The 12,609-nt window shown below is 47.6% G+C and overlaps 1 protein-coding gene and 1 long non-coding RNA gene across 2 annotated transcripts; both read left to right on the forward strand.

The window, feature by feature from the left end:
* Positions 1–8,561: 8,561 nt before the first annotated feature.
* LOC139838257 (uncharacterized) lies at positions 8,562–10,469 on the forward strand. The gene has a single exon (XM_071827649.1). It carries the CDS (start codon positions 8,562–8,564, stop codon positions 9,768–9,770), a length of 1,209 nt encoding a protein of 402 aa, XP_071683750.1. The 3' UTR covers positions 9,771–10,469.
* A 5-nt stretch (positions 10,470–10,474) lies between these two features.
* LOC127345601 (uncharacterized) lies at positions 10,475–12,398 on the forward strand. The gene is made up of 2 exons (XR_007878773.2): positions 10,475–10,511; positions 12,118–12,398. It is a non-coding gene; the product is annotated as an uncharacterized lncRNA (long non-coding RNA).
* The last annotated feature ends 211 nt before the right edge of the window (positions 12,399–12,609 follow it).

Consider the following 12,609-nt stretch of genomic DNA (forward strand, 5'->3'; position numbering starts at 1 on the left):
GATCATTGAGCATACTACACTGCCATGTTGATACTGTAAGCTTTGTTAATTTTGCAATGTCATGTACTTGGCAAGGAACTAGAATTAGATTTGCTTACTGGTGTCAGGGCTTTGAAGTGTATGAAAGTGGTGCTTCATCTATTTTTTCTAATGCTCTCCTTGGCATCTGTGTTTCTACCCGTTGTATTAGCTGCACTTTTAATTTGTTCCTTGTATAGTTGTATTTCTGGGCTTTACTGAAGGAACAAAATTTGTAGCATTATGTCTGTTATGAACTCTGCATTTAAATATGTGTGACAAAGTTTCCTGTTTCCAAGGAGTTATATGTTTGATTCTGTACATGTTTTTTTTGGACAGTTTCTGTACATGTTTTTGTCAGCAGGTGTTCCATGTTTAAATAGATTTTGTATCCTGTTCAGAGAAACTAGTTGGTTTAGATTTTGTACCTCTGAAACTATCTTTTGTTTTAGAGAGATACGTCTGAAACTATGAAACTAGTTGGTTCAGTCTACGCTTTTTAACAACTACGAGATGCTCATGCTGAGTTTGACCAATGATTATGAAGCAATCCACTTTGCTAGGTCTTTCCGCTGATTGTACTTTGGTAAATGATAATCTTAAAACTTGTGAGAATTGAAGGTAGTCAACCAAACTCACATTGGTTGCATAAGCTTTCATTGCCTGAGTTATCTGAATGCAAATGCACTATCATGTTCATCTTTATTTTTTAACTTATATATTGGAATGCTTCTCATGGGCGGCCGCATTGATCGGTCGAATGACTCCCATGTTACCTTTCAAGTATTTCACCTTGAATTTACATACCAGCAAAGTGTGGATCCACCTAATGTTTCTTCTGATGAGCCTTAGGACTATATTAGAGCGCGCGGTCAGACGTTGCCCAGTAGTAACTTCATCAGGTACTCTGTAGAGAGCTTATTGGTGCTCGCGAGCTTAGTGTATGTCTGTGGATCTGTTATATGTTGTCGCTGGGCTTGGAACAGGGTATGAATGTTTCATCTATTTTTCTAATGCTCCCTGGCTTCTATGCTTTACCCTTTGTAGTAACTTCTCTTGTAATTTATCCCTTCATAAATTTCTGAGCGCCACCGGATGAACACATTTTGTAGCACGACTGCTATCAAGTCCTTAAGTTATGTTTTGCATATAAAATATGGGGGCACAATCTGTAGTTGTTTCTAGATGGGTTTGGTAGATTCAGATGTCTACGTAGTTTTGCCAGGTAGGTGTTGGGCGTGGCTGTATTCTTATAATAGTGTGTTGATTAGATCATACTATGAACAAAGTTTTTGAGAATTGTACTCAATCTGTAGATCTCAAATTGTCCTTGTAATGCTGCTGTAAGCAGATAATGATAGTTAAAAGATAGACCAGCGTTGTTTAGCTTTGTACCTCTGAAACTGTCGTTTGTTTTAGACAGAACTCTGAACAAATTTCTCGAATAAATATTCACTGGTCTTACTACCTCTAAGAGATCGATGTATGCAGTTTTGCCTAGTAAAACGCAAGGCTCGAAATGAGCCCGACTTTGAATTAATAAAGCCATCAACCGGCCAGGAGTTACATCAAGAGTTACAACACACGCACAAGCGCCAAGCGCACACGGAACCCACAACAAAAGACAACACATAAAAAGCCAAGCCGGAGCGCAAGCTTGATCCATGTCGAGGGAGCCTTGTCTTCTGTTGAACCGGAGCAATCACGACCGTGTCCACACCAACAAACCTCCACCGCATCAAGACTGCAACCCAAGGAGAACTCAACGACGGGCCGACCACCTAGCAGGGCTTGAGGAACCAAAGGAGGGGGGGGGGGGGGGGGGGTCTTGCGGCGACGCCTCCAAGAAGGTGAATGGCGCAAGAACGCGTCATCGTCGTCGGCAGAGACACAGGTCCTGCAAAGTTTTCACCCAGACCCGAGAACCACCACCCCCGGAGCTCGGGCTAGGTCCAGACCAAAAACGCAACATCTTCCCCTGGCGTTGGGATAGGCACACCGACACGAGCTACGACCAGACGCCAACCTAGCAAAGCCCCCCAAGGCGCTAGCGAGGGCGTCAACTACCGCAACTGAGCCGTGTAGAAGTAGCCAGGCCGGTGTTGCGAGAGGGCTGCGACACCATCGAGAGGTCGCAGGGTGATCCACAAGACGCTACCAGAGAGGTTAGCACGAATCGAGACCCCCAAGGGGAGCAGGTTGAGGCGGAGGGACGGAGTCCATCATCTAGAACAGTAGGGCCAACATCAGGACGCCTTCAACAAGGGAACGACACCCTCAGGTGACACCGTCACCGGCACAAGCCAACGCCGTGCGCGGCTTTCGCCGAGGTCCAAAACTGATCCAAAATCCGGTCGCCATCGCGAGGACGCAGAGCGGACATAGCAGAAATCACTACCGCACCACCGACCAAAAACAGCACTATGGTCTAGCCCCAACTAGAAACATCCACAGGGAACGCAAGAGCTGGCAAGACCCGGCCAGACCCGGAACTAGCCATCATGCTAGTTCGGTGGCACCACGGCGACCACACCATTCCCAGCGCGAAGGCCCTGCACTAGCGCGATCAGACTGATCGGAGGGAGAACAGACTGCACCCAAAAGAGCGGATGCAGAGCTGAGCACGTCGCCACCCCGGCGAGCATGCACTGACCCAGGGACCCAAACCCTGAAAGCCAGCGAGAGCGGGCAAGTCACCGGCACCGAGCAGCCAACCCAGAATGAGCATGGCCGCTGGCGGACAGGGCGAGGTGGCGGAATTGCCGCACACTGCCCACAGCCGGGTCCCGCAGACGGTGGACCGCCCGGAGCGGACAGGACCCAAACAGGGAGAGCGGATCTGGCCGGGCCCACCCGGCCCAGATCTAGGCCCGCGAGCCCAGATCTGGCCGCCGCCGCCATCCCCAGTCCACGCCGCACCGGCGGTCAGTCGCCACCCAGGCGACCTCGACAGGACAACCCACCTCGCCGCGACCACGCCGGTAGCCGCGCCAGGCCCGGAACCGGCCGAGCCCGAGGTGGCCCAACAACGCGGTCGTCGGCGGTCGAGGCGGCGAGCACGCGCGGTGCCCTCGCCACGCCGCAGCCGCCGCCCGCACGGCCCCCATGGCCGGAGCTGCGCCATCACGAAGGACGAGCCGGCGAGCCTCCCCCCGCCAAGGACGGGACCTGCCCGTCGGGCCCTCCATGCGCGCAGGGAAGGGAGAGACCGCCGCCGCCGGCACCGCCCGGGCTTTGCCCGGCGGCTCCGGCCGGCGGCGGCGGCGGGGAGGAGGAAGGGGCGGGGCGGGGCGGAGGAAGGGAAAGGGGGGGGGGGGGGGGGGGGGCGACGGGAGCCAGTCTTGCCTAGTTACACCCAACAGTTAAGATGTATAGAAACAGAGCCACAAATCCACAAAATAAGAAATTCCCGTGCTGAGTTTTACCAATGAACCAATCCAATTTGCTAGTTACACCCAACAGTCTTTCTGCGATTGTCTTTTGGTAACTGATTACCTTGAAACTTGCTATGAGAATTGACCGGTCCACATCGCTGAATAGCTCACGTTTTCATTGACTACATACATAAGATTTCCTCGCCTGAGTTCTCTGAACACATGCAAGGCGCACTATCATGTTCACCTTTAGGTTTTGAAGCTATTTGAATGGAAGGCACTATCATGAAGGTTCAGGTGTTTGCTCCTTTTTGGGAAATAATTTTGAACTGTTGAACCACCAGAGTGGAAGTATCTAATATGTTATGCTTGGTCAGCTGTTGCCCAGTATAACTTACTGTATCAAATACCGTATGGAGAGCCTCTGGGTGCTCGCGAGCTTGCTTTGTGTCGTCTGGGAGACATCGATTGCTTGTTGGGACATGCTTTGTAAATTGCCGGAGCTTTTCATTGTTTTTGAGGAAACAAATCGGCTCTAGTTCTTGTCATCTTTGAGGGTTATAGCTACTTGTTGAGCTTCCAATGTAGTAGTAGCAATTTGGTTTCATTTATTCCACAATGGTGAGCAAGAAAATTCACCCTGGATTCATACATGGAATTTGTTCATTCTACCCCGGATTCCTTGATCTCTCTCTTCTTTGCCAGGACTAGTTCCCACTCAGGCTCTGCATCCTTTAGCATCAAGGTACATGTATTACTTTTAAAGAGAAGGCTCAGATAGCCCAACTTTAAATCAATAAAGCTCCGAACGGCGACCGTTACACTGACACTTACAACACCTGCTGGGATACCAGCTTACAACAACAGCACAACAAAACAACAGATGAGAAAGAGACAAGCTCCACTAACTAGGACTAAACACTAGCTAGAAGGCTTGAACTTGTCGAGAAGGCCCAGACATCTGTTGGGAGGGTGTGGAGTTGGAACAGACCAAAACCAACAAATCTCCCTTGCAGCATCAGAGCACGCCTATGACCGAAGAGACGAAGTAGTCTTCCTGCCTCGAGAAACCGAAGGAGGAGGGCTAAAAGGAGACGCCTCCAAGGAGGAGAACGGCGCCCGAGGGTGTCGTCGTCACCCGCAACGGCCGAAGCCTTGCCGAGCTGTCGCCCTAGCCCAGCCACCACCCCTAAAAACACTACCTTGACACTCATCCAACGATACATCGCATCCAGAGCATTAAGAGAAACCACCGGCATCACCCGTAGCATGACACCACCTAAGACAACCACCCCTGGGTTTCTAGGTAGCCGACCGAACCGGGCAATCCACCGTGTATATGCAGATGAGGCGAAGACGCCGGCGATGAGCTCAAGGAAGGTGAATGAGTGTGCCTAAAGACAAAGGAGACAGCCTAGCCCCCATCGGAGAAGCGCGCAAGACGTGCACGGTGGTAGGATCCAGCTACGAGAAAGGAGGGACATTTTGGTGTCGCCTCCAAGAAGGAAAATGGCGTCGAGGACGACATCGTCACCAGCAATGGGCAATGCCTTGCACGGCTTTCGCCGGCGTCCCATCCTCTCTCAGAAGCCAGCCACCGCCATGAGATCGCAGAGAAGGAAACAACGCCAGCCCGCCGACAACACATCAACGAGGGTTGCGGCCCAAGGAGACGAGGTGGCCAAACCCTGAGACACATGTGTCAAGCTCATCACCGACACCAACCACAAGGATCGAGAGAGCCACCGCCTCTAGATCGAGCCTTGGCCTGTGTTTGCCGCCCCAGTCCAGACCAAATCATAGCAAGCCCCTGCCGCCAAATCCGGTGGAATAACCTTCGATGTCCGCAACAACACACAGCGCCCCGCCAAGAGCATGACGGAATGACGGCAAGAGACGGGTGCAGCCGCCGCCACCACTGCAACCTGCAGTGGGCCGTATGGGTGGCGCCGCCATAGCATTCTCTATTTGGGGATGCTGCTCCCACACCGGCGCCCCCCATACGTCAGCCCCGATAGATTTTGAAATTTAAAATAATATTTAAAAACCGAAATTCATATGAAATTCATACCAAATTTATACAAAAGTAACTCAAATTTAAACATAACTAAAACTTAAACTTAATCCTGATCTGCTGGCCGTCGTTTGGGGCGCTCGACGGCCCTGCCTCGTCATCGTTCTTCGCCATTGCCGCATGCGGCCATGCCCGCTTCTCGTCCCTTGCTTCGCGCATCTGGCGGTGGAGCATGGTGGCCGGCGTCGCAGGAGCTTGCCGGCGGCGCTGTCCCCGCGCTTCCGGCCTTTCCCGAGAATTTTCGATCTCGGCGCGCCTCGCCTACTCGCGGGCGAACGCCTCGTAGTGGGGCGATGAGCATTGAGCTCTGCGAGCTTCTGTCGCTCCGCCTCCATGAGGCGGCGTCTCGCCTCCTTCGTGGCCGCTCGCTGGCGCGAGATCTCGAGGACGTGCTAGAGGTTCGCGTCGTTGATGAACTCGCGCTCCTCCTCCTTCAACCGCTGGTAGTGTTGCGCGTTCAGCGACGCGAGGATCGCCACCTGCTCCGGGTGGGCGGGGGCCTACGACGGCTTTCCCGACTGCGTTGCCTCCTCCGCCGCCTCTGCTTCCGCGTCTGCGACGTAGACCTCGTGCCACGCCGCGAACCGTGGGTCCTCGTCCTCGTCGGAGCTGTACTCTGCGTCGGCCTGCGGCTCCGGCTCCGGCTGCGGCTGCGGTGGTGGTGGAGGCAGTGCGCGGCCGTTAAGGCTAAGCATCGAGTAGGTGGTCTTCAGACGGCGCGGCATTTTGATGTGGAGAGGAGAGAATGGAGTGGCGGCGGTGGTGGAGATGAGAGGAGAGAATGGAGCGGTGTTAGTGGACGGCGTACGTACTATATAGCGGTGGCAACTACCCACATTTACGGTGGCGTAGGCGACTGGACGCTGGTGGCCAGTCGCTGCCATCGTGGCCGCCCCGGTTGCCGCGCGGGAGACCATTAAACGCCGACGACCAACCTTCCCGCGTCGCGGCCGATGCGAACCGTCGCGTCCTCTCGCTGACAAGGCGCCCCCACCCCGCGAAAACCGTCGTTCCGCGAGCGCCGGCGATTCTATTGAACTCGAAAAATGGCCGACGCCGTTTGGGGCGCGCCGGTACGAGCCCAAAAACGACGCCAACCTCCAAATCACTATCAGGGCCGCCGGTGGAGATGCTCTTAGAAGTTTGCAATCTCCCGGATCAACGCTATGACGTCGAACATCACCTTCTTGTCCACGATGCGCGACGGCCGGTGCATCTCCATGCCGAGCGCCAGGTCCCCCGCGCCGATGCAGGCAGTGTCTGCCGACTGCCGTAACGCTTCTACCAAAAAAGCCAAGTGCATAGAAGCAACCCTTCTAGATATTATTGTAGTGTTTTACTATAGGTGTTATTTTTAAAAGGATTTGTGTATGCCTCGTCAACTAAATTTGTTCATAAATTAGAATGTATTCACCACGCGGCAATAATTTGATAATCTAGTGTCACAAAATATGAAGTATTGCCTCGTTTCTTATAAATTTGTTAATAAGGTCTACAAAAATACCTATCATGCTGTAATAATGTGTTCATCAAATCGAGAAATATAAGTATTTGTTCTTAGAGTTTATATATTTTTGAAATCTAGCACGGATCTTGATACTGAATCGACTAAATTGGTGTGTATATGTCTTAATCCATGGAGTTACAATTTTTTTCATCAAGATAATGTTGAATTTGTGCATCTAGTGCAAAAAAAATTAGTATTGTCCTAGTCAACTAAAAATGTTTTATATCATGTGTATAAGATAAGGTCTTTGAGGTATTAATTTCTTCATAAAGATATCAATTAAATCCTACACGGGTCTCGACATCGATTTAAGTTTCGGGATACAACTCTCAGGCAAACTGTTTAAACAAATTGTTCGATTGAAATAAACCCATATTATAGACATGTTCATGGTGCCATGTCCACCTATGCTTGGTATTTGATTTACAACTGAAAATGTGACTCAAGAAAACAAACTTAAAAAAAGTATTAGAAATATGGTCAAAGGAAGAAAAAAGTATACTATTCAACTAGAGCATATAGATAATTTGGCTTTTGACTCTTAAACTAAATCCCCTTCAACTTTAGGTCGCATGAAGTACTTTTGATCTATTAGAAAGTGGACTTGACTGACATGGACCCAAGTGTAAGCAACATCACCACTACATGATCAACTTTCTTCTAGAAATATCATAAATATTCACGGGAAAAGCTAATGACAAGGGGATTTATAAGGAAAATGGATAAAAAAAAAGACAAACTCCAAAAGTGACGAAAAGAATATAATACAATACTATCAAAAAAATGAAATTGGGCCTTTTACCTATGTTGTGTTTCCATTTTCCCTTCATTTAAATCTCTCATGCTTAATTTCCCTTTTAAAAAACCATTTGCATATGCAATATCTTTTTTAAAATTCCCTTCTTGTTATTTTCCTAGTTCAAAATTGGTTCATGAAATTTACTACATAAGTTTGACAAACATGCCTTTCTTGACGGTGAAATCTCTCTTCAGAACCGCTCAAAACTACCAAGATGACAGGAAATATCTTAGGAACGAATATCATATGAAAGTACTATAAGATCTTAGGGACCAAAAACAACTCAGCAATAATTAATCGTGAGAACAACATTTTTTCATTGTACATCTTTTATCTGCTTTCACGTTTTGCCTGCATTTTACTTCTTGATTGTGACCTTTATGGCTTTATGTAATGATTTTCACCCAAATAGTTATTTCCTAACCTGATAAATCGAGCCCATATGTCAAGATGATAAACAAATAAATGGAACCTTCTTGTTGGGGTCATACACGATGTGGAGCATGAGAAGTGCGTCCACACAATTGCATAGTAGGAGAGTAGTTCAGCAAAACTCAATGAAATTTGACATGGTAGTTTGTTATGCCCAAACAAATGCGCGCTGAAGCTGCGATGTGATCCTACCAAGTGGAACCAACTTTTTTCTAGGACAACTTGTCAGTTAGATAAATAATAAAATGAGGGATAAAATCCTCCCGTACAGGTACCCCTCCCTTCAAGGACTGGATTTGTGTGTAATCGAATCCGTCCTTGAGAATTGAGATCCAGAACCAACTCGAGCGTGGAGCAATGGCGGCCGCGCCCGCTGAAGTTCTTCCGCCAGGGAAAAGGACGAAGCAGGATACGAGTTGTCTGGAAACCCCGATGGTGTTTCCGACCATGGCGACTGCAAGCTGGTCCTCGCTCCCGGACGACCTCGTCCGCGGCATCGCTGACTCCTTCCTCACCACCAACGACGTCGATTGCTACGTCGACCTCCGCGCTGTCTGCCGCAGCTGGCGCGCCGCCACCGACGACCCCAAGGCCAACGCCTCCGATCCTCGCTTCTGTCCGCGAACATGGATCGTCCTCGACGAGGTCTTCCAAAGCGACGATAGGCGCATCCTATTGAACACTGACACCGGCCGTTTCCTCCGCAAGAAGATCCCGCTGCTGCTGGACTATTACGTCGCCGCCACAACCAACGGCTTCTTCGTCCTGGCGGACAGGAGCCCTCCTCACGCCGCTCGTGTGTTTAACCCTCTTACTGGCCATACGGTCCGTTTCACAGTGCCTATGCCCCCCGACGTGAGGATCGCCTTCGTCGGTTCCTGGAGGAAGGCATCTCCGTTTGGCCTCGTTTTGCTTGGCGACCTGTGTTGCAAGATTTACACGGCCTGTCCGGGCAGTGAAGGTTTAGTCTCTAATGACTGTCAATACGGTTATAATATTTTCCGGAAGGCAGTCGTCGGTGGTGCCTACCCACACACCGCCGGGCAGGAGTTTCTCCATGCGTTTTCCAAGTTATTCAATTTGCTGAGGTATCTTCATGGCGATGTTGTCAAGGTTTTCTCCACTGATCTTCCTCAAGATGCAAATGACGTCCGGATTTTTCTAGTGGGTTCGGCTACACATATAGTGGTCGTCATTAAAACACAAGGAACCCTTTTTGTGTTTAAGATGGACATCGAATTAGGTAAACTCGAGCCTCTGCAGAGCATCAGCAATTTTGCCATCTTCATCGGTCACCACAGGTGCCTGCGCGTTGATGCTACTAAGTTCCCAGGCATTGAGACAAACTGCGTGTACTACACTGAACATCTGGGTTCGTCGGCTCACATCTGCAAGTACAACATCAAGGAAAAGAAAGTAGAGAGGATCTCTGAAGCCCCCGAATTCGTGAAGCAGGACCAGCAGTTTGTCCTCGTCACTGACCGTCCTTTCACGATCATCCATCTTCTCTGCAGCTACACCATCAACATCCCGGATTCTCAGCTTGCTTTACAACAGATGTCATAAGGCGCAAAAGAATCTCGTTCCAACTTGATCTAGATAAACGACAGTGATGTTCGTAACAGTTCCAGTTTTCTCTCTAGACTTTTGCTTAGTTTTTTTTTCATTCATGTTCCTTATGTGTTACAGGCAAGAAATATGTTGATTCTAGGTGGAATGGCTGTTTGCTGACTTAATTAGGACATGGTAGTTGATGCTTTTTGATGTATGTCTGTCCACGTGCTCTTCTATTCTAGTCTTGTCCTACTTCATAGTAAGCCAATCTGGTGGTCAATTTCTGGCAGTAGTAAATGTTGGACCAGTTTTTGCCAACTTCTTAATTTAGCTGCTGCATTTGGATCATTGAAAATATTTCCATGTCACGTTGTTCTCCTTAAGCTTAAGTTTATCATTTTGCAAGTCACGCACTGGGCAAGAAATACTGAAATAGTTTTTGAATTTGCTTAATTACTGGCAGTCTGTGGTGTCATTTCATTTGGAATTGTGGTGTCATTTCATTTGGAAATTCTGACTGCATGACGCGGTGCCTAATCACAATTCTCGTCCCCGACCCGTCATTTGTCTGGAAACGAACCTGCGAGCGTCCTCAAACCCTCCAGACAGGCAGACACACACCTCATCCCCTTGTGCCCGCCGCCGCCAATGACGCTGCCCACCGCCACCGGTGAAGCAAGATGTTCTTCCTCGACTCGTTCCTTTCTTCCCCGAGTCACGGATTTCTATCCGCCCAATGATGAACCGCCTCTGGTAAGCGGCCAGCGACCTCAACCACCTCTTCTCCACCACATGCAAGTTCCCCTCCGCCTCTCCCTTTTTTCCCTCTCTCTCGCATGTCGTTTCCAAGTTAGAGTGAACCCTAATCCTAGCCGTTCCAGTTTGGTTCCACAACACATCAACCTCAAGATCCAGACCCCTCGCAAAAAACTGAACACGATTTGACCTTCCACCTCGTCCCTGAACTCAAGATCTATACCCCTTAGCATCCATGGTATGGTCATATCCACATCTCTCCCATCCCATTCTTTCTCTCTGTTATATTGTTGAGTGATTATTGTTTAGGTGGTGTACTGAGAGGTTGTTGTGAGTTTCTTGACACTGTTGTGTACCTGCCATGGTTTCTTGACAGTATTGTGTCTTGATGAGCTCAATTCCTATGCACATTGACATGCCTGAGTTGCCATGGTTTGCCTTGATGGTACTGTTATATCGTTGTCACACTGAGTTTCTTGACACTTATACAGAGTTTCCTAACACTGTTATATTTTTGATTGATTATTGTGTCTTGATGATACTACTCATGTTCCCTTGTTGCACAAATTGTTCATGCTACATCACTACTATAAGATTTTTAATAAACTAGTAAACGCCATTCTTCATTACAACCTGGATGAAACATCATTTTAATTTGCTATCTTGATCTATAGTTTACCTTGCAGTTAACTTGATGTTCTGAGTTGTTCAGGACATGAGTAGTATCCAGTTGTCCTCTGTTCCAACCACACAACCATGAAACTTGGGCCTGTAGTAGTGAATAAGAAGTGTTCCATAGGTCACTAGCAAGACTGGTTACTGGATAATCTGTTGTTTTAGTCGAAACGCGGGGTTTGTTGTTGCTCGTTTTGACATTGTCTTAATTCTTGGTTTATTCGATTTTCTAAAGAAAACGAGTGTTCTACTTCAATAAATTGTGTCACGACAGTCTAAATTCATGGTTTATTTCTATCCAATTCATGGTTTATTCTTGGTTTGTTTGTATCCATGCAACTTCATGCAACTCTATATTTCCAGTTTGTGTGATGCCTATATAAACTTATGATGTTGTTAATTAGCTTGGATTTTGCTCGGTAGCAGTAAAAGTAGATCGTTGGACCAAGGCAGACATGCAGTATAAATACATTGTTCCTTTGTTCTAATATACTAGCTTCTTATCAACTGATGTTACGTCAGGCCATAGAGTACTAGTGCATGTTTCTGGGCCATCAGTATCTGAACCACAATATTCCAGTTATATGAATGATCAATTGCATACTAATTCGGCATCTTAATTGCATACTGACCTCTCTTTTGTTTCTGTTTTTTTTAATTGTACTCCAGCTGCCAATAGTACGTCTCCCTTTCTGTCCATGTGCTTAGTACTACTTTCTACTTTGCATATGTTGGTGGTGCACTTTTCATTCTCAATTACAGAATCATATACTGTAGTTTTAGTTGATTGTCTTCTGAATATTTCTACACTGCTGTAACCCCAGACCGTGCAGTAATCCATGAATTGGCATCTTTTTCTGTTCAGTATATGATCTGCTGTTTGTATTATTGATAACTTGCATGCCAACAAAGATGCTGCTTTATATAGGTACAAGGTTATCCAATACTGAGATATGATTATCACTCTACTCAAGGGATCTTGCTACTGGAGCAGGTGCGCAAGGACTCGTGCTGAAAGCGGAGCTGAAATGGCAGAGGAGAATGCAGAAGAAGATGAGGACATGATTCTGGTCTTCCTTTGTGATGTACTGTATGATGAAGTAGCAACCTATGTTTTGGACATTGCTTAATATTTTGGATCATACTTTGGATGATAATCTATGTTTTACTATGTTAAATGTGTGTTCATAGTTCAAAAAGTTGCGAAAATATGTGTTTTAGTTCATCTAATGCTCACATGTATGTGATAATGTAGAAATTCCACATTGAATTCCCAAATCATTTGCAAATCCGTGTGACAGCCAAACATGTATGCGTTTTTGGAATCTCAATACAAATGAAATGAATTCCTGAAATCATTTCATTTGTACCAAATGAAATGAATACCTGGGAGCCAAACAAGCTCTAATATATTTTTGTT

Source organism: Lolium perenne, chromosome 3 (assembly GCF_019359855.2).
Source record: "Lolium perenne isolate Kyuss_39 chromosome 3, Kyuss_2.0, whole genome shotgun sequence".
Classification (NCBI taxonomy): Eukaryota; Viridiplantae; Streptophyta; class Magnoliopsida; order Poales; family Poaceae; genus Lolium; species Lolium perenne.